This window comes from Balaenoptera acutorostrata, chromosome 15 (genome assembly GCF_949987535.1).
Source record: "Balaenoptera acutorostrata chromosome 15, mBalAcu1.1, whole genome shotgun sequence".
Lineage (NCBI taxonomy): Eukaryota > Metazoa > Chordata > Mammalia > Artiodactyla > Balaenopteridae > Balaenoptera > Balaenoptera acutorostrata.
Window position 1 is genome coordinate 29,379,301 of NC_080078.1, and position 22,982 is coordinate 29,402,282.

At 42.2% G+C, this 22,982-nt stretch overlaps 1 protein-coding gene across 2 annotated transcripts in view; it reads left to right on the top strand.

Moving 5' to 3' along the window:
• Positions 1–300: 300 nt before the first annotated feature.
• Positions 301–22,982, top strand: part of TXNDC11 (thioredoxin domain containing 11) — a 65,877-nt gene continuing 43,195 nt past the window's right edge. Inside the window, exons 1-4 of one of the 2 annotated variants that reach the window (XM_057528514.1) lie at positions 301–668; positions 8,361–8,577; positions 11,756–11,853; positions 15,284–15,413. In XM_057528514.1, coding sequence (XP_057384497.1) covers positions 424–668; positions 8,361–8,577; positions 11,756–11,853; positions 15,284–15,413 — 690 coding nt within the window. In that variant the 5' untranslated portion in view covers positions 301–423. Of the gene's footprint in view, positions 669–8,360; positions 8,578–11,755; positions 11,854–15,283; positions 15,414–22,982 lie in introns of those variants that run through there. The other variant, XM_007188386.2, reaches the window with a different exon arrangement.

Sequence of the window (22,982 nt, forward strand, 5' to 3'; positions counted from 1 at the left end):
TGGCTGGATGCCGGGATAGGAGTCGCCGGATGCTAGGCGCCGGCGCCTGCGCAGACTCAGTGGACTGGGTACCGTCGCGAGCATGTGGCTACGGCGGCTTCGGCGCATACGTCAGGGACGGGGGCGGGGCCTGTGGGACTTCGCCGCGGCTGCCCCGCAGCCAGCGGGGAACGGGTCCGCGCAGACTCCGTAAGCGAGGGGGCGTGGCTCTCTGGGGGCGGGACTGATGGGTGGTGTCCACGCAGCCTCTCGGGTGGGGGCGGAGCCCCCTGCGCGTGGGCGGGCGCCGCGGCTGCGGCGGGGCTGACGTGGACCGTCCGGGTTAGCTGGCTCGGCGAGTTGCGGGATTGGGGAGCGACGGGCCGGGCCGGGCCTTCGGGCCCTTGGCGGCGGCGGTATAAAGCCGGCGACGGGGAGCATGTAATGTCGGAATGCGGAGGCCGCGGCGGCGGCGGCAGCAGCAGCGACGACGCCGAGGACGAGGGTGGCGGTGGCGGCGGCCGCGCGGGCTCCGGCTCCCTCAGCCCGGCCCCGGCTGCTTCCTCGGAGGGCCGGCTCCGCCGCGGGCTGCGCGGCGCCTCCCTCATGGCGCGCCGGCGGCCCGAACTGCTCTGCGGGGCCGTGGCGCTCGGCTGCGCGCTGCTCCTCGCACTCAAGTTCACCTGCAGGTGAGGCGGCCCGCACCCCGGGCCCGGCGCCCCCTCGGCCCGGCGGGCGGCGCGTAGCCGGCTTGGGTCTCGGGGTCGAGGGTCGTAGCGGCCTCCCGGGAAGTCGGGCCTGACTTTGCCTGGAGCGATGGACTTGACCCTCCTCCAGCATGCGGCCATGCCCGCCGCGTTCCCTTCTCTCCGGCCAGCGAGCCATAAGGCGAGGTTTTGGGGTGCTGCCCGGCGCCCCTTCCTCCCATTTTAATACCGAGGAAGGCGGGCCAGGTTTCGAGCTGCTTGTCAGCTGTTGGGGTTTCTTGAGGGTGCACCTGTCACTTCTGCCCAGGCTGCAGGACCCTCATTTATCACCCATTTTATTTCCCTTATGCCTAGGCTAGGCGTAGACAACCTTTAGCGTCCCACATGTTGAGAATTCATGCACTCATCGATATAGCGATTATTATCCGCACCTGCTGTGTGCGGAGCGCTCATCCAGGTGAGCGATGAAGATAAAAAGTCCCTGTTCTCCATTCCAGGGGGTGGTACAGACAGTAAATAAGAAAACTTAATATAATTTTAAAGAGCTTCGGTAAGTGCTGTGCGGGGAATAGAAGCGAAGAGGGTGGGGCAGAAAGGCCTTCCTAAGGGAGCTAGATAGGAAACGCACCCACGAAGGGGAAGGAGCCAGCATTGGGGAGATCTGGGGGAAGCGTCCAGGGGAGAGGAAGGAGCAAGTGCAAAGGTCCTTTGACCTGAGGCTGGACAAGGCTGCTGTTTTCCTGGAACTGGAAGGAAGGCCTGAGTAGGCTGGAGTGTAGTGAACAGGAAGAGTGAGAGTTAATGTCTCTCTTTGGGAAAGGACACAAATAGAAAATTTACTTTAAATTTCAGGAGTACTTTCGGGCTCCCAAATCCACAGTGTATCTCTTGGGACTCCAATATATAAATCTGTGGTGCCGCTGACTGGCATATTGGCCGGCCACGAGGAAGATTTCAAGTTGGAACATTATTATTGAGTCTGTTAAGGACAATATGTGGCCCCTGTTGTCAAAGAGATGTCAAAGGATTGGGGATTGTAGTGGAAGGAACAAATTATAATAACTATCATTGAGCATTTGCTATGTGCCAGGTGCTATACTACCAGCGGGGTTTCTCAGCCTTGGTACTGTTGATATCTTGGGTCAGATAATCCTTGTTGTGGCGGGCTGTCCTGTACATTATGGGATGTTTAGCGGCATCCCTGGCCTCCACCTACTACATGCCAGTACCTACTACCTGCTCCTACCCCTCCACCCCAGTGTGACAACCACAAGTGTCTCCAGACAGTACCAAATGCCCTCTGGGGAACAGAATCGCCTGTTCGAGAACTACAGATTACATGAATGCATTCATTCACTTAACACGTGATCTGAGAGCCTAGTATGGATCACTTAAGTCTCAATCCAGTAAAGTCTGGATATACATACTCTTAACCCTTCCAATTTACACACGAAGGAGTGGAGCTTTGGTCATGATGCAAAACTTGCCCCAAATCACATCCGCCTAATAAGTGGCTGAACTGGAATTTGAATCCTTTATTGTCAGGAATTAGTCTCTTTACCTTGTTCTTTATCACGTCCTGTACAAGGAAATTAGACAAAGTATTTTACAAGGTAGAATATTGCAAGGTGGTATTTGGATTCAGATTAGGAGGAGAGGTTTTCTCTCCTGCAAGGGTTGGGGGGCTTACTTGCATCACTTTGTCCATCTATAGTAAAAACCTGCAGTGTTTGCTCTGAGAGAACAGGGCTTAATAGATACGAAAGTGCTTTGAGATTTTCAGGAAGATGGAAGAGTGTAAATCCAATTACTAGAGCAGACTGAGCAAGGTCCCCACGTACTTCAGGCAAGGAGAGTGAACCAGTGAACAGGCTGCTTGCCTATCCAGCTTCTTTGTGTGCCACTGGCAAATTTCACAGTCTTTTAATAGACTCAGATTGATTTTTTTTAGAGTCTCCTTTGATGGAATGGTGTCATGATACTACTTTACCGCTCTGCAACTGACTCTAACATTTCTGCCACTCTTTTCCTATTTTACTTTTAAGATCTTTGTGTTAATGAGGACAGAGGCTTAAAGGAGAGTAGAATTTTTTTAAAATTAATTTTTATTAATAGCTCCAGGCCTGAAATAGGTGACAGCCCTCTTCACTGTCTTGTTGCTTAGCTGAGTTCAAATCAGATAGCATTAAGAAAAGGTTGATTTGGGGTTGAAACACTATGAATAACTGTGCATTTCTGGGCACCTAAATCTCTATCCTACCTGCTTTTCTATGCATTGAATCTCCATGACTTCATCCTCGCTTTCCTTTTACCCTGATTTGTGTGTGTGTTTTTTTGTGGGGAAAAAAATTGTGTGTGTTTGTGTGTTTGTCTCTATTATCTCTATATGTATTTTGCTTTGTATATTCATTTTGCTGTATTTCGTTTTGTAAGCTCAAAGCTGCTTCAGATCCTTTGGGAGGAAGTGTAGAGTATGAGTCTCATACAAAAATTGGGAGTTGCAACAGGCCTTCCTTGTTTGCAACCAACTCTTGAGTTTTTGGTGCCTGAGATTTACACTTCAAGGCTGCAGGAAATCTTTGATCTAGGTATAGTTTCTCAAAAACGAGAGCGAATTTAGGAGTTAAATGGAAACTCGTGAATGTTGCTGTCGGGGCAGAGGCGTATGTTCCTCTGCCCTGGTTAATGTTTGCTTTTTGGCGGGCGGAGGGTTTGTCTGGCTCGTTTACTTGAGGAGCTGCTCTGAGCATGCAGCGCAACAGTGCTAAGTTGATGATTATCCTCTGTCTGACTGTCACAGACCTACGTTTCCCCTCAGATTGCGTATTTAACTTTTAAGACGAAATTTGAATAGTAGAAAAATAATACCTCCAAAGAGGAGCATTTTGGACTTGCTGAGAAATGTGTCACTTATTTGCTGCAAGACCTCCCTCCCATCTGCATGACTGTCTTTTTTTTTTTTTTTTCTTGTTGAAAGATGTTTATTCAGTGTCATAACTCAGGAATAAGATGCAATCAAATAGAGGTATCAAACTATGACTTGGCTCGTGGTTGCCATTTACTTTTTTTTTTTTTTTTTTTTTCCGAACTGTGTTTTTTCTTTTTTTAATTTATTTTTTATTTATTTATTTTTGGCTGTGTTGGGTCTTCGTTTCTGTGCGAGGGCTCTCTCCAGCTGCGGCAAGTGGGGGCCACTCTTCATCGCGGTGCGCGGGCCTCTCACCACTGTGGCCTCTCTTCCTACGGAGCACAGGCTCCAGACGCACAGGCTCAGCAGTTGTGGCCCACGGGTCCAGCCGCTCCGCGGCACGTGGGATCCTCCCAGACCAGGGCTCGAACCTGTGTCCCCCGCATTAGCAGGCAGATTCTCAACCACTGCGCCGCCAGGGAAGCCCTACTTTTTTTTTTTTTATCTCTTCTTTTTAACATCTTTATTGGAGTATAATTGCTTTATAACGGTGTGTTAGTTTCTGCTTTATAACAAAGTGAATCAGTTATACATATACATATGTTCCCATATCTCTTCCCTCTTGCATCTCTCTCCCTCCCACCCTCCCTACCCCACCCCTCTAGGTGGTCACAAAGCACCGAGCTGATCTCCCTGTGCTATGCGGCTGCTTCCCACTAGCTATCTATTTTACATTTGGCAGTGTATATATGTCCATGACACTCTCACTTTGTCACAGCTTACCCTTCCCCCTCCCCATATCCTCAAGTCCATTCTCTATTAGGTCTGTGTCTTTATTCCCGTCTTAATGACTGTCTTCTTGTCACTCAGGTCTTAGCTTAAAAGATACCACCCTGCCCACCACCCCATCGAGGAGCTTCCAGGTCTCCTGTCTCATCACTGTGTTAAATTCTCCACAGAACATGATCATTTTGTGTGGTTTTATGTTTGTTTACATGTTTGGTTGTTTGCCTGTCTCCCTCCCTGAGAAAAGAAGCCCCTTGAGAACATGTGCTCCCTCCTATAGCCTTGGTTCCTGTAGAGCAGTGCCTGAAGCACAGTAGCATTTGCTTACTGAACTTTTTTTTTTTTTGAATTATTGTGTAAGTGACTGTTTTTCAGATTATGAAGATATTTTACATAGACAGACCTCCCTGATTGCAGAGTTAAAATGTTAGTGTGAGTGTATAAATAGGAGATTTGCATTTAATAGCAACCTTTAACGGCATTACTTTATGATGTTAATAATTTTTGGTTAAAATGGGGAAGCAATATATATAAAACTGTCTTAACTCAGGAAGCTGACACCTTTTAGATGTAGAGAAGGGGGTGGACTCTTTTCCTCAAACTAAGTGACCCAAGGCTCTTAGAGTAGCTTAGGTCTTGGGTATTTGTGTGATTTCTCTTTTGATCCTAAATATCTGGCTGTCTGCTGCGTATCTCAGAGCTAGCAGCACATTCCTTCCTGTTCCTCCTTCTTTCTACTTTGCTATATTCTGAGAAACCAGATTATCGAGTTCATTTGCATACGTATAAAGTTAGAACACAATTAGGTGTTCCTTAGAATCACCCCTAGTAAGGCAAATGGACCTTCTGACGCTTTTTTTAATAAATAAATGTATTTATTTATTTACGGTTGCGTTGGGTCTGTGTTGCTGCGCGTGGGCTTTCTCTAGTTGTGGCGAGCGGGGGCTACTCTTCTTTGAGGTGTGGTGGCTTCTCTTGTTGCGGAGCATGTGCTCTAGGTGGGCGGGCTTCAGTAGTTGTGGCACGCGGGCTCAGTAGTTGTGGCTCGCGGACTCCAGAGCGCAGGCTCAGTAGTTGTGGCACACGGGCTTAGTTGCTCCATGGCATGTGGGATCTTCCCGGACCAGGGCTCAAACCCATGTCCCCTGCATTGGCAGGCGGGTTCTTAACCACTGCACCACCAGGGAAGTCTCTGACATTTTGATTCTTTCAGATTGTTCTTAATAATATAATATACGTCTGTATGGATTTATGTTTAATTTGCTTTCACATAGGTTCAGGTAAGGTGTAGGGTAGGTTTGTTCATTTCACAAATTACTGAACTTCAGAGTACTGGGAACTGCTAAACAGTGAGGATATGACAGTGAAAAAGAGAGCCAGGATCCTTGCCCTCATGGAGTTAATAAACAGGTAAAATAAGTAAGTTACAGATTATGGTGAGGGCTATGAAAGCAACTTCTCAACGGGAAGCTGAGATAAAAAAAATTTGAGAGCCGCCTGCTTGTGGTAGACTCATCAGAGCAATCCTCACCAAGGAGGTGACACACCAGCAAAGCTTTTTGCTAATCAACTTCATTGTAGTATAATTTACGTTCAGTAAAATTCACACATTTTACATGTATAGGTCCATGACTTTTGGCAAATGTAACCATCTCCATTCTCTTAGTCAAGATATAGAACATTTCCTTGTCCCCAGAAAATTTCCTCAGTACCCCTCTGCAGTTAGCCTTCCTGCTCCACTCCCAGCTCTAGACAACCACTGATGTGATTTATTTCGTAATAGATTGGTTTTGCCTGTTTTGGAATTTCATATAAATGCACTCATATGTGTTCTTTAGTGTCTGACTTCTTTCATTCAGTATAATTATTTTGAAACTCATCCAGTTATAGTGTGTATCAGTTCTTTTTTTTTATTGCTGAGTAGCATTTAATTGTAAGAATACACCCCAGTTTATCCTTTCACCTAGTGAGTTACTACAGCTTTTTTATGCTTACTATTTATGTGGTTTATTTTTTCCCATCCTTATGTCTTTATGTTCAGAATGCTTTTAGATGGCATATGGTTGGGTTTTGCTTCATTATCCAGCCTGGCAATCTCTTCCTCTTAATTGGGTGGTTTAGTCCTTTCATATTTAATGTAATTATTGATATGGTTGGGTTTATGTCTACCTTCTGGCTATTTGTTTTCCATTCGTACCTTCTGGTTTTTGTTCCTTTCTTGGTCCTTTTCTGCTTTCTTCCCCGCCCCCCCGGCACCGTGGGGCCTGCAGGATCTTAGTCCCCCAACTAGGGACTGAACCCAGGCCCTCGGCAGTGAAAGCAGAGTCCCAACCACTGGACTGCCAGGGAATCACCTCTTTTGGGTTAATTGAATATTTTCTAGGGTTCCATTTTTATTTCCTCTATTGGTTTCTTAGCTAAGCTGCTATAATGGTTTTATACTATTTTGATGCAGATATGTGGACAGCTCAAGGCATTTACTAGGATTCTTTAACTTGGTGGGGTGCAGCTTGAACCGAGACCTTTTTGTCTTGATGGGGGAATAGTGGCAGCTCTGTGACTTCTGACTACTTGTTTAGTTATATTTTCTTTCTCCTCCTGACCTTCTGGGAATCTCAAATACATACTTAGGAAACCTGTTTTCCAGTAAAATGGGCTGTTGCTTTGTTATTCATCTTTATTAACCTTCGGATCATGACATATATCTGGAGAAATCTACATTATTATTTAATTATTACTTTTGCCTGAGTGCCCTGGATAACTACAGGCCAACTCCAGCCAATAAACTAAACATGAGTTGATTGTAAGCATTTCCCATGCCTATTAGTGGTGCCACATGTGCTCCTTCCCCTTAATTCTGGGTGACTCACTGGTGGCTCTGAAACCCTGGAGATCAGTGGCTTTTGTGGAGAGCAAGGCTGCGGAGAGATGAGGATGGAGTCTTTTGGGTGGGGGAGGAAAGGATCTGGATTATTCAGAGACACCATTCTCAACTCATCCTGGTGGTCTAGTGGTTAGGATTTGGTGCTCTCTCAAAGACACCCTTCTCTTCTGCTCTCCACTGCCCTCCCACCCCATACCTGGGCAGACATTGTTAAGAATCATTTTTGTGGACTTCCCTGGTGGCGCAGTGGTTAAGAATCCGCCTGCCAATGCAGGGGACACTGGTTCAAGCCCTGGTCCGGGAAGATCCCACATGCCGCGGAGCAACTAAGCCCATGTGCCACAACTGCTGAGCCCGCAAGCCACACTACTGAGCCTGTGTGCCACAACTACTGAAACCCGTGCGCCTAGAGCCCTTGCTCCGCAACAAGAGAAGCCACCGCAATGAGAAGCCCGTGCACAGCAAAGAAGAGTAGCCCTGCTCGCCGCCACTAGAGAAAGCCCGCGCACAGCAACGAAGACCCAACACAGCCAAAAATAAATAAATAAAATAAATTTTTAAAAAATCGTTTTTGTTATTTATTTATTTATGTTTTTAAATTTTTGGCTGCGTTGGGTCATCGTTGTTGTGTGCGGGCTTTCTCTGGTGGCGGCAAGCGGGGGCTACTCTTCATTGTGGTGCGCAGGCTTCTCATTGCTGTGGTTTCTCTTGTTGCAGAGCACGGGCTCTAGGTGCGCGGGCTCTAGAGTGCAGGCTGAGTAGTTGTGGTGCACGGGCTTAGTTGCTCCGAGGCATGGTATCATCCCGGTCCAGGGATCAAATGCGTGTCCCCTGCACTGGCAGGCGGATTCTTAACCACCACACCACTGGGGAAGTCCAAGAATCGTTTTAACATGTTATTCATGTCTTGCATTCTCTCAGCCAAATGTTGCCTTAACTTAGCACAAAATATTACTTTTATACTCCAGGACAGTGTTTTGGGAACTCCATTTTCTTTTTTGAAAGAAGACTTTTCTTTTAAGCTTCATTTTTCTTCCACACAGAGCTGTTGTTAGAAGAAGATAAACAATCTTGTTTGTGTTTGCTCTTTTTCTAGTCGAGCGAAAGATGTGATAATTCCAGCAAAGCCACCTGTCAGCTTTTTCTCCTCGAGGTCTCCGGTTCTTGACCTCTTCCAGGGGCAGCTGGACTACGCAGAGCACATTCGCCAGGATTCGGAGGTGGTGCTCCTGTTCTTCTACGCTCCGTGGTGTGGGCAGTCCATCGCCGCCAGGGCAGAAATTGAACAAGTAGCGAGTCAGCTTTCAGACCAGGTAATGCTGACCTTCAGCCTGAGAATCAAACGACCGTCAGTTCCTGTGCAGGGCTGGTTATCCCCATAGAGACACCTTACCCAGATGGCTGATTTTGCCAGGGTGAAGGCCAGGAGCCTTACTTCGTAAATTGTAAAGCCTTCTGTAAAGAAATAGAATTTCTGACTGTGATGGTCATAGTTGGTCAGAGGCAGGAGAGGGAGGAGATTCTGCAATTCCTTGTGATGCAGGCCAGTGCTTATCTCAGGGTGCCATGCTGTTTGGCTTCGGTGGGAAGACTGAAGATCCTCATTGAATGTACATTTGATATTTGCTGATTAGTCATTTTATGTAAGAGAAATTTATGTATCATGAGTACAGTGTAACTATGCAGACCTTTTAAATCCCGGGACCAGAACTATGTTCAACAGATACTTAATGAATGCCACCTTTGTGTTAGATAAGAGGGATATATAGGCAATGGATATATATGCCTTCTGTCTGGCAGTGGTTTTAAATCCAGTGGATCCCCATTGTCCTTATGTATGTATTTTATGATGTCCCTTTTTCTGTCCTCAAAAGGAATTCATAGATGATAAAACTTCCCTGTACATATAATTTCAAAATAGCCAATCTAATGTGCTAATTGAAACATAAAGATGGCGGAAAAAGAAAAGTGGTGTATAATTAAATCACATGTTGTTTCAGTATGTAAGTGCTGTACCTTTATGTAGAACCACTGTGAATGGGACAGTTACAAATGCAGGCCCATAAAAGTAGGATGTGTTGACAACTTAGGTGCCATGAGGGCATTGCTCTCAGTGATTTGATTTTTCTAAATGGTGAACAGCTCTTGGTAAAGTTCTGAACCAAACAAAGTACTTTCTGCCTTCAATTAAAAAGAAGTTGCCTTCCAAGAAATTCAGTGAACACAAAAGCCATGCTTTGGATTCACATATAAAATGGAGTTAGGTTCTGAGCTTGAATAATAACAAGCAGGTTTCCTTCAACATTAGTATTTGGCAGGACATTTAAAACTGCTCTGGGTGATGCGGATGACTATTCCCTGTGCAGAGCACTTTTGAACATTGCAGGATATGTACCACAGCCTCTGCCTACTACATGCCCTATAGCTCCTCCCAGTCACTGCAACCGGCAGAAAAGCATCCCACAGGTTCTAAGAGGCTGCTGCTGACACCCACTGATCTGGGGTAACTTGTGGTGCAGCTGAGTTCCAGAAGTTCATTTGGAACTCTCAGTTGGTTTTTCTTAGAAACAATGTTATAAAAGGTGGCTAGGCTTCCTGCCCAGCCTGGCAAAGCCTTTTTAACTGTTTTATATCCCTGAATGTGTAGTACCAAGTAGTATTTAAATAGAACTCTTCATTCCCTATAACATTGATTCTGAGGGGGTTGTGATTTTGTGTTCCAGCTTTGGACCCATGGAATTGATCTATTCCTTGTCTTCCCTTTACCCCCCTCTCTCACCCCCCTTAAAAATGGCTGATAGTAACCAATCTGGCACTTGCAGGGAGGAAAGGACTCTAAGGGAGCACTGGGAGGCAAGCTTAAAGGAAATCACCACTTTGTCAGTCATTCCCCAAGTTTTCTGAATTCAGAGAACTTGTGGGGAAAAAGGGGAGAATCTGTTGTATTTTAGGGTAAGTGTCAATTACTTGTTATCTTACTGTCAGCCTAGGGAATATGTCCTTCAGAGTGACTGTAGGGATGGTGTGCTGGTGTGCAGGCCCATGCTGTTCCTCAGGACAGCCCTGCAAGCTGATGCTGGTAGCCTTGTTCCTCTGAAGCAGGACCTCAGGTTTAGAGGGCAGAGAGGTTTGTTAAAGGTCACGGGACAAGTGGTAGAGGTTACAGTGCCATCCACAACCGATGGGCTCTGCTTTTTTCAAAAAATTTTTTCAGCTTCTTCTAAATTGAGGGCTTATTGCTCTATGTTCTCAATAGGGAAAAGGACTGGGTTTATTTTTGGAAACAGGCAAAAATTTTTTGCGCCACATTACTTAGTAAAATTAGCATACACGGTAGATTGTGCCCTATTTTTGAGATGTCAACCTTAGTAAAGATATTGTTGCTCTTCTTTCTAATAGATAGACTATAAAAGGAGCTCTTGAGAGTTTCCACTAAGTTTTGAGCAACATTGCTATCTAAATATAAGGCATCTGAAAGTGACTTTTAATTTGTAGTCTTCATATGTTTTCAATATTTTATTATAAAAATTTTAAAATACATAGCAAAGGTGACATATACCTGCCACTTAAATTCTATCACCATTTTATTATACTTGTTTTATCATGTGTTTATTCATCTTACCATCCCTCTAATCAGTGGTTCCCCACTAGAGGCAGTTTTGTCTCTCAGGGAACCTTTGGGACTGTGGAGAGGTCTTTGGTTGTCACCACTTGAGGGGGAATGCTACTGGCATATAATGGGTAGAAGCCAGGGATCCTACACCATGCTGCATCCAGTGTGTGGGACAGCCTCCCCTCCCCCAACCCCCAACAAAAACAAACATCACATCAGCAAAAAACCCTGTAACAATTCAAGCCCAAAATGTCAGTAGTAGCAAAGGTGAGACACTCTGCTACAATCTAACTGTTAATCCAACTTATTTTGGGTACATTTCAAAGTAAATTGTGGACATTGGGATACTCCTCCTTAAATACTTTAGCATTTACCTATAAATACATACTTAATCCATATTTTGCTATCTAATGGTACATTTTAGAGCATAGCTCTAGTCATCTATTATCTTTATTAGTTTTTAATATAGTTATTAAAAATGGTCCTTTGAAATTTGTGATATTTCATCTGTAGGTAAGATTGTTTTCCTTCTCAGATGCTCTGTTTGACTAACAAAAGACACATCCTACTACTGAGTTTTAGTGTAATCATGCTTAGAAAAAGTTTGTTGGTGTCATTCACTTCAGAATTTGAAGCAAATCATTCTCCTCTTGGGCCAGACTCCAAAATATTCGGAGTCCTAGCTGGACACTGTGGACAGGTGTCTTTCTTTGTCCTTGTCGTGGTAAATGATGACATTCTTTGAACACTCAAAACAATTTTTTTTAATACTTTCTGTTTCAGAGAGGAATTGTTCCATTTCTATAATTTTATCTTTTAAATCTTGGCAATTTTTCAGTTGCTATTTATAGTCATTTGAAACCTTCTTTGACTTGCAGGTGTTGTTTGTCGCAGTTAACTGTTGGTGGAATCAGGGGAAATGCAGAAAACAGAAACACTTCTTTTATTTTCCTGTAATATATCTGTATCATCGGAGGTAAGAACTTTCAAGTAGCATTTCTAATTCCAATTAAGTTTATCAGTTTAAAAGTGAATTTTGTTATATTCACTGTAGAGAATTGAGAAAATACAGATAAGCAAAAATAAGTAAATAAAAGGATCTGTGATTTTATTAGCCATTCATAATCACTGTGTGTTTTGATTTATATCCTCCTGTGACTATACATATCCACCCCCCCTTTTTAAATTAAAAAATGGGATCATGTAGTAATACTGTCTCTTCAACTGCTTTTTCTTTCTTTTGTGAACACTTTTTCATGTCATTACATATTCGATAGCATTGTTTTTATTATACCAGTTACTCCATTGTGTGGCTGAACATTTCAAATGTTCGAAAAGTATTTTATGGTGTAAAAATATACAGAAGTCCTTATCCCATTACCTGGCAGCATAGCATAGTCAAGAGGGTATCTAACATCTTTTCAAATTGGGAAGAAAAAGACTACAAGTCCGCAATCCTATAATCTATCATTCTGAAATCCAGAGAGCTTTTAAAACCTGAAAGACTTCGTGAACTTTGTCCCCAAATGCATTCATCTGGCCTGAAGTACCAAGAGGCCACCTATAGTCTTTATACCACATCAGGTGCCACTGTACTCGTTTTGCTGCAGAAATACTGGTGTTTGATTTTGGAGAACTGCCCAGACCTTGCTGTGGGTGTTATGTCTAAAATCTGACTTGAAGGATTTTGGAGACAGGAGATGGGATTCTGGACTCTGTGTAGTGTAATTGGCTTGAAGTTTGTTACTGTTTGTAATTGGCTTGAAGTTTGTTACTGTAAAATGGTTTAAGAAGAGTTCACCAGTAAGAGCTTTACTTTTTTAGGCTTTATTTCCTCCCTCTAAAATTCCTGGGCCTTAATCAATGGGGATTTATTACAAACATCACCAGACCATCATTTGTGGATTATCTGTCATCTTTCAGCTCACTCCCATGTCTCTAACATAAACTTTGTGTGGAACAGAATGTTGTTTCTCAGGAGCTATTAAATAGTATTTGTGCAAAAACATGCTTTCCTACCCTATCTCCACCCTCAAATTTTCCTCTGGATATAAGAACAGTTTCTCAGAATGACTTTCTGATGGTTACTTTTTTTCTTTTTCCTAAAAGGTAAGTATAAGGTGTTACACTTGAAGGATCTCAAAGTCAGTGCTGTGTAATGGGCGATAAGCTTTCCCTGGAGAGATCCCTGCATTTCTTTTTTTCAAAATAGGAAATAGGGCACAGATGGCTAGCAGGGAGTGTAGGTCGTGCAACTGTATGTAACCAAGCCAGCTGCCCAGAGGTAGACTTAACTTGATGTGACATTAAAATCACAAGAGTTCCCTTGAATTGAGTACAAATGTCATTTTGGGATACGTGGGTGTGTAACATTGTCTTACACTATTTGTTTTCTTAGTTTTATGGAAAGATTGGAAGGACACGAAAGGAACTTTAGAAATACTTAGTCCAACCCTCTCATTTTACACATGAGGAATTTGAGGCTGGTACTTGCCTTGAAGTGCTTGCCCCTCATCTTTGCCTGTTAAACTTTTACAACTTTTACTTGTTTAAGTCAGTTCAGACCCGTTAATACCCGTTTCAACATCTACCATTCCCGATGTTCCAAAAATAGAAGAAAGTGCTAAGGCATAGAGATACCCAAAGGTAGCCTTTTCATATTCTATTTAAGAATCTTCAAGTCCTCTATTTTATACATACACATATGAATGAATGTGTTCCTTCAACTAAACTCTCTTGTGAGCATTTGGTAGTCTTGAGGTTCTTTTGGCCAATGGTGGTTGCACATATGGCCCTTGAGTCTCATCACTGGACAGACCACTGCTGTTTGTGTGTGTTCTTGCTGCTGCTGTTTGTGTAATGGCTTAACTAGTAGTAGCTGCTTACAGAAATTAACAGGCTTTTCTGTTTTGTGAAAGTAGATTCCATTTTTTGGCTTGTATTGATGCCAGTTACAAAGGCAGTTTATAACAGGCTCTGAAGCAGGGAGTAGTTGTCTCAAAACACTCTGTGCAAAGTTCAGCTTGTCCTAAGGCAATGGCTATAGTGTGTTGGCAAAACGTGTCCTACATCCTGCATCCTGGGATCGTCTCATTACGAGTCACTGGGACCCTTGTAACACGGTACCAGGGAACCTCAGCAGAGCCTGTTTGCTTGAGTAACGAGGTTTCCAGATCACTTGCCTCCTTTTTGCTCAACAAAATAAGTTATCAGATGATATTTTTGATTTCTTCCTTTAAATTAAAAATTGGTGGTGGTTGATGGGGTTGGTGGTGGTAGTAATTTTAAAACTTGAATTAGTTAACAAATGAGTTGTAGTAAGTCTTGAATTGACAGAATTGTTCACCCAGTCTCTCAGCTGTGCATGTAGAATGCTATTTTTACTTTTTTCATGCTAATATTCCTCTGTATGGTATCATATTCTGCAGTGCACACCGAAGAATTGTGTTTATCTCATCACATTATATGTGTGTGTTAATTTCTGTAACCATATTTTATAGTTATGTGATCACCATTTATACATTTCTTTACTGTGCTCTATTGTTGCTATTAACGGTAGGCTTAATGTCAATTTCTATTTAGAGAGAAGAATGGTTATGGAATTGGTGAATTTCACCGTACTCCCTCACCCCCACCACATACCATCCAATTATATTTGAGCAGTGTCTCTTTTGTGCAAGATTGAAGAAAGCCATGTGAGGATTCTGATTAGCTTAGGAGGATAACTGAATGTTGGAAGCATTGCTTAGCAATACTAAATCAAATTCCTGTGCATTCCCAAGCACAACTGGAGGGGAAAATAAGATCGTTTGTATAGGTCCCTGATTTCATACCTTCATATAATTTTTTGTTGTTGTAATAAAGCTTTAAATAGGTTTAAGTTTCATTTAGTGATCCTTTGTGTAAGTGCATCTAAAAATATTTAATAACTACTTTTTAGTAGGCCAAGGACCAACTGCTCAACTTGTTCCTTATTTTGGAGTGACTTGGAAAGTCTGCCCCTACCTCCCCCCCACCCCCAATTGAATTGTGTAGTTAAGATCCTGGAATCCTTTGGCATTTGGTCAGTTTCCAGGGTTGCCTGTCTGTTTTGTTTTGTTTTTTAAAGAAATATTGTGAGAATTAATTTTTTTCAGAGACTAGAATGAATGTTCTTTGCTCTGAAATTCAGTTTGCAGAATTACGCTCATATAAAAAAGTAACGGCCACTTGTACCCCCCCCTTACATAAAATGCTTGTTCTTAATTGGCCCTCCAGTTACCTCCTGAGACAAGGAAGGCTACTTACATATGAAACAGTTGGGATCCTAAAGCAAGACTTTTTCATTTTGTGATGTTGATGATTTCAGGTATATATTACAGATTTAATGCATGGTGTATTTTTAATTTTTATTTTTTTGGCACTAGTTTTGGACCAGTCGAATACAAAGGCCCCATGAGTGCTGTTTACATTGAGAAGTTTGTCCGCCGGGTGATGAAACCACTTCTCTACATCCCATCTCAATCAGAATTACTAGATTTTCTCTCAAACTATGAGGTACCTATCTTTCCTATCTTCTGCCATTCCCCCAGGCTTCACTGGGTTGCATTGGATTGTTTATATTTAGAAGAATCTTTATACCTCCTGATTTGTAGCAATTAAAAGATCACATTAGAGATAAGCCCCAATTAAATGCTTTTTGAGATACTTGATTATAGGGATAGTTTGGCCAAGTGAGTTTTTAGAGAGTAAAATACTTGCAAAACCTTGTCTATTTTTTATTCAGGAATTTTTAACAAACTTTCAGTTTGTCTCACAATTAAGTTAGAGTATGTAAAAATTAACTTATAGTTTGTATGCAGCTAGAGATTTCTAAAAATTTTATTTGTTGCTTACAGCATTTGACTCTGAGATCTCTGGTTTTTCTTGTCAGTTGTAGTTTAGCTTTAAAAAAGCAAAACAGAACTAGGAATATGTTCCTTTCTGTTTTATTAAGTGCGTAACAATTTCAAGGTTCATTAACAGAAAGTTTCCTAACATGGCTTCTCTACTGCTTTGCCATTGCCAGTCAACCCCTGATGGATTATTTTGGTAAGATCCTCATTGCGTGTTCAGGACAGCTTATTGAGAGGCCAGTAGAAAGCTTAAAACAATCTCAGTAAATTATAAAAATAGTTCCACAAAGAAATTCATTGGATCAAGTGTAAAATCATACTGGGGCACAAGTAAAAATGATACTTAGCTACAACAAAATCAAGACCATAAGTACCTGACAGAGATAAAAACCATATGAATCCACACCTCAGTAATTCAGAATTTAGCAATTGTCACTCGGTTGAAGTTTACCTTTTGCACTATGTATATTTTATGTAGCTAGGATGTGAATTTTTTTCCCTAGAACGTCATTTACAGCTTTTTTCAATTATGTTAGGAACACTTTGTGTTAACTATTAGCAGGTTCTCTAAGCAGCAGTGTTACTGTCTAGTTATTCTGCTTGTAGTTCTCAGATGTGCATTAGGGTGAATGCTTCCTGACTCTCGTGTGGATAAAGGGTGGGTTTCCGTGCCCCTCATGGGCTTGCTCCCGTTTTGCCTGGGAGGCTGGTGGGCAGGAGCTATAGTAGGAGGCAGGGCGCCTGGGCCTAATCCCTTTGGCAGCACTAACTGGGTCTGTGACTTGGGGCAGGTCACTCATCTGTCAGGCGTCAGGGCCCGGGAACAGGGTTTTCTTGAGACTCCTTTTAACTTTTAGGTGCAATGATTGCGTGATGTGGGTTTTCACATAGATTTGCACTAGTTGACAAGCAGTCACTGGAGGTGGTCCAGCAAAATGGTGACGAATCAGGACTTGGACAGACTTGAATCCAAACTCATCTCCACCTTATTAGCTGTGTGGCCTCCGGCTAGTATTATACTTAACCTCTTTATGCCTCCATTTCCTCATCTGTAAAACAGGGGTTAGATGAGATTAAAAAAAAAAAAAATGCCTGCTAGGATGTAGTCCTAATAAATGAAAATTTATCAGTGATAATGACGTTGTGGAAAAATCCTGGATGTTTAGCACTACTGAGAGAGCTCAAAATGTGCACAACACCTGCCGGAATTCCCAACTTATATTGATATAAACACCTTTTGTTTGTTTTGTACTTAAGATGATAAAAAATGACCTGTAAGGGCCAAGAGTTCTTCCTTCAGCTTAGCTTCTGTTGGGACTTTTATAGAACACCATGCCCAGTTTGGTACCCTCTGTTTTTTTCTTTAAATTTTCAGTCAGTGTCTTCTAAAAAATAAAGAAATGGGAGAAGAGCTATGGAACATCGAATAGCATACAGCATGTACTTAACCTGCACCAAAAGAGTGTGGAAAAAATTGAGATTGTTTAGCCTTAAAAGAGCACAGAGAGGTGGCTTTATTAGTATATCCAGCTCTGTCAGAGATTTGTATCCAGAGAGTTCTGAGCCAGTTCTTAGCAGAGGTCATGTGATAAGACGGACTCAGCTAGCACTCTGGACGCCTGGGTTTTAGCCCTGACAGAAATCTGTGATTTCTGCATTTTATGCAGATTTCTCATCTCTGAAATAAGGAAGTTGGCTCAGATAATCCCTCCTGACTGTTGGCTTTGGTGAAGTTTAGAGGCTGGAAAGAGGCAGACAGAAGAAGGTTCATCATTTGTGGTTGGGAAAGTATTTTTGACACAATGCCTTTGAGCATCTGTGTCAGAGATCTTTCTACTCCTTTTTTATTTATTGCCTCTAAGATGTTTGTAGTGTCTTTGTAGTTGGATCTGCAGGGGAGACAAGCGCATGGTTATGACTGAGCAGCCAGGATGATTCCTGACCTTGAGCCTCTGCATTCTTTGTACCTGCTTTCCAGCAGCACTTTCAGAGATTATGCTCCAAGTCTGACACTGAGTCCACACGACATTACTCAAGGTTGTTTTTTGGCAGCCCACTTAATTAGAAGATGTACAGCAATGATGAGACTGCCTTTAAGATGAGACCCAAGAGAGTGCTGCCAAGCTGGGATGCTGTATAGCTTCTGTCAGCCTTTTAAGTGCCTCCCGAAAGCTGTAGATGGCCTTTATCGTGTTAGAATCATCTTTGCTGGGCTTATTTTCACGGAGATGAAATTGTTGGGTTGGCAAGAGGCAGTATTTGATTAATTGTGAAGGGACTCGGGAGTCAAGCCCGGCATGGTTTCAAATGTGAAGCCATTTATCTTGTGAAACATACCAAATACTGCCTAGAAAGAAGTGATATCAATTTCATTTACTCTCTGTAAGATAACATAAAGACAACATTCCAGATCCAGAAGTGAAACCACTGTCATGGTTTTTGATAGTTGAATAAATAGGAAAGATAAAGGAATTTTGGGAGGCCCCACTCTGGAGCATAATATACTTTTAGACATTCCTCTAAGTTAAGGTTTCTCAACCTCAGCATTATTGACATTGGGAATCGATAATTCTGTGTTGTCGGGGGCCGTCCTGTGCTTTGCAGGATGTTTAGCAGCATCCTTGGCCTCCACCTACTAGTTACCAGTAGCACCCCCCTCTTACTTGTGCCAACCCAAAATATCCAGGCATTGTCAAATGTCCCTTAGGGGGGCAAAATCACCTCAGTTGAGAGCCACTGCTCTCAATTATTGTTTCCCCAAATAAGGCCTTAAGGATGCCCCACAGGTCTTAGTATGAACACGTTTTTTCATGTAGCACACAGAATGCCACAATCTAATTGTTGCAAGTTTATCTGCTTATAACAGTATCAGTAGAAAGAAGATGAAAATTAAGCAGTGCCTTAACTAGAAAATTCTGGAGTGTTACCTGTGGGGAGCTAGAGCCAGGAGTGAGTTATGTTGTCATCAATAGATGTTCCTGATATTCAACTTTCTACTCAAATTGTCTGTACCACAATCCCCCCCCTAAAAAGTATGCATCCTAAATGTGTTAAGGGTATTGATGATTTAAAGAAGTCTTAGTATGAAAGATACTTGTTTTGATCAAGAGCCTTGTCTCCTAATTTATATTTTTTATATAGATTTCAATATCAAATGTGTTTAAATTTAGGTATACCAAAATTGGGCTGAAATAATTATTTAATGTTTCTGTGGCACTTCTAAGGTTTGTTAGGATGGCTTTGTTTTTTTGCTTCTGTCTCTAGATGTGTTTGTGACGTCTTATAGGAGTGCATTTGATAATTTCCCCCTCATTTTAAAAAAACACATTGATTACTCATAAGTTTGTCTCTAATCCAGATATTTGTGAACAGTTTGGATCGTCATAAGATTGTGTAGTTAGGGTTTATTACTTGGGAAGTGATGATACCCTGAAATTAACAACTTTCTATATTGACATAAACTTTTATTATACATATACTGAACTCTATTCACATATGCTTCTATTGCTATTATAAAGAGGAATGCTCTAATTCTAGCTTGGTTTGAATTTTTGTAAGTCCTACAGATGAATCAGTCCTTTTAAAAGCCTGTTTCAGATGATTTGATAATGAATTACCTAGAAGAGTAGAAGTTTTTAACCAATGGAAAATGTTTTATTTGACTTAGATATCTCAAACCTACCCAAATCAGATTGTGCATCATTCTCTATACTTTTATGTTTATAAAATATGACACTGAAACCAGATGCAATTTTTTTTTTTTAATTTATTTGGCTGCATCGGGTCTTAGTTGCGGCACGTGGGATCTTCCTTGCGGCATGCGGGATCTTTCATTGCGGCGCGCGGGCTCTTTGTTGTGGTGCACGGGTTTCTCTCTAGTTGTGGCGTGGGGGCTCTAGAGTGAGCGGGCTCAGTAGTTCTGGTGCACAGGCTCTCTAGTTGTGGCACACAGGCTTAGTCGCCCCACAGCAGGTGGGATCTTAGTTCCCCCAGATGTAATTTTTAGGAAAACAATTTTGCCTTTAATTTACTGAACATTGTAGAAAGACATTAAAAGAGTGACTGTTACAAATACTTGACTCTGTAGATTCCAAAATACTTTAGACATTATTAACAAACAAACAAAAAATGAGTAGACTATGCATTGGTAAGTGCCCTTCAGTTTTCAAGTGCTTTTACTTCTAATCTTCCCAACAGCCATGTGAGATAGATGGAAATTGTAGATCCTTTCAACAGATTAAGAAGATAAGGTACAGACTGGATGTGATGTACCCCTAAGTGGACACTGGACTGTAGCCTAGGTCTTTTGGCTCCCAAAATTCTTCCTTGTACATAAAGGAATGTTTAAGGTCTCTGACTTGAAACTTCACTATGTATCTAGAGGTTAAAACTTTGAATGTTTAATTACTTAATGTCATTTTTGAATCTTCCTTTTTCATGAAAGAAAAATTTTGAAAGTCAGCTTCTTAATTTGACTGTTAACTTTTTTCCTTCATCTTTAGGAATGGTTCTAAGAATAATTAGTGATAAAGGATGGGCCGTGGCTATTGACTTACTGTTCAAACAGTAGAGTTTTACCATTTACTGTTATTAATTGGGTCATTAGCATTTATTCTACAGAACTGGGAGTGTTCTATGTATGATAATCACAGTATTGAGGCTGGGTAGAGTCCAGAATTTTCTTCCCAGATATGCACTGAAATCATACCTGCCTTATAAATAATGAATGTAGCTAAAACTAAGTGGACTTTCTGGTGGACACCACAGAGGGAGATCAGGAACCTTAAATTTATTTATTTATTTATGGCTGTGTTGGGTCTTCGTTTCTGTGCGAGGGCCCTCTCCAGTTGCGGCAAGCGGGGGCCACTCTTCATCGCGGTGCGCGGGCCTCCCACTGTCGCGGCCTCTCTCGTTGCGGAGCACAGGCTCCAGACGCGCAGGCTCAGCAACTGTGGCTCATGGGCCCAGCCGCTCCGCGGCATGTGGGATCCTCCCAGACCAGGGCCCGAACCCGCGTCCCCTGCACTGGCAGGCAGACTCCCAACCACTGCGCCACCAGGGAAGCCCCAGGAACTTTAAGTCATCTTGTTGCAAACCATGTTAAGAAATTCTGCTTTCTTCATTTACTCCAGTTGTAGACTTCCTCTTCCTTGAAAGTTCTTCCTGCATATTTAAGATACAGACAGGACAATTTAATTTATTACTTGTGGACAACATAGGCAGACATAACCCAGTGTCATTTTTATTTTGGATAGACATTAAGTTGATTGGAAAGGGAATAGGACTAAATATGGTAATGTCACTTTCACAGTCACAGTTTTAGGGCTCATTTGTCGGTATTTTTTAGACATATTTGTCTTAAGTATTGGTAGCTTCTACATCAATAATGCTTTCTTTTTTATATTTTAAAGAATGTGACAGAATTATCTGATTTGTACCTTATAATCTACCCACCAAATGCCAACAGTATTATTTAGAACTCTTATATCTGTAGCCAAAATATTTTTGAAATCTTTTCATGAATTTCTATAATTTATCTATTTAAGAGCAGTGATTTAGCACACATCCATTCATTTGTTCTTAGCAGTTTTGGTAAACCAAGTTGTTTTAAGTGAGATAGGAGAAGGCTTGGGAATTGTTTGGAGGGAGAAGCAGGGCATTGGGTAAATTGCCAGGTGACAGAAACCTGAGCACTTTGGAGAAAAACCTAGTAGACTGCCTGGTACCTGCTGTTATCTTGTTGTTTGTTAGTAAAAGGGTTGTTTGTACCCTGGATGTTGCACACATAACTTGATACTGTTTCTGTTAATTCATAGTTCTATACGACTGTGAATTAAGTAGCTTTAAATTTTCTAAGTGTGAGTTAACATTAATGCAGAAATATTTCAATTGCCATTGAGGAAAAAACACACCGAGGTAACTATTCTCTTGGCCACTAGAGGGCATGTACACCATCTGCTGAAATTTATGCCATACTGCAAATGGTGCTCACTTAGGAAAATAAATATTTTATGCCAATGAGGATGTGCTAGCCTCCTATGAATATACTATTTCCAGGCTCCTCATTATAGTAGGTACTGAATATACTGTACATCATTAAATGGAGTTGAAACACACAAACCGGGTCAAGTTATAATCTGGTACTTATGTTTTGTTCTTCACTAAATTGTAAACTTGGTGAGGAGGAGCTTTGTCTTATTTATCTTTTTATCCCCATTCAGTCTTTAACAAATGTTTATTTTGTGCCTGCTTTGTGCCAGGCACTGTCTGAGCTGCAAATGTAGTGATGAACAAGAGAGAGCTTGTGTTTCATGGAGTTAAAATATGGAGATAGGGGACTTTCCTGGCAGTCCAGCGGTTAAGACTCCGCGCTTCCAATGCAGGGGGCGCAGGCTTGATCCCGGTCGGGAAACTAAGATCCCACGTGCTGTGCGGTGTGCAAAAAAAAAAAAAAAAAAAAATGTGGAGATAGACAACAAACAGGAAAATAAACAAGATGTAGGGGGATGGGTAGTATCCCCCCAAAATTTGTGTCCAGCCAGAAGCTCAGAATGTGGCCTTATTTGGAAATAGGGTCTGTACAGATGTCATTAGTTAAGGATCTCAAGATGAAATCATCCTGGATTTAGAATGGGTCCTAAATCCACAGGGAAGAAGGCCCTGTGAACATGAAGGCAGGGACCAGACTGATGCAGCCTCAAGCCAAGGAATGCCTGGAGCCACCAAAAGCTAGGAAAGAGGCAAGGAAGGATTCTTCCCTAGAGCCTCCAGAGAGAACACAGTCCTGCTGCCACCTTGATTTGGGGCTGCTAGCCTCCAGAACTGTGAGAATAAATTTCTGTTGTTTTAAGCCACCAAGTTTGTGATAATTTGTTACGGCAGCCCTAGGAAACAACATACAAGGTAATATTAGGTAATAAGTGCTACAAAGAGAAATAAAGACGGGTGATAAGATAGATATGAGGGCAGGGAGGGTGGGCATAACTATTTTAGAAGACAGAGAAGACCTCTCTGAGGAAATGACATTTGAGCAGATACTTAGAGTGAAGCCTGTGTGCTATGATCCATCCCTGAGGAAATTTGGGGAAAGCGCTCCAGGAAGCAGGAGCAGTGACTGCAAAGGTCCTGAGGGAGGAACAGGATGGGGGGGCCGGAGCAGAGAGGAGAGCGGTAGGAGATGAGGGCACAGAGGTGTCTTGTGACTGTGGTGCGTCCTGATTACACCTTTGAT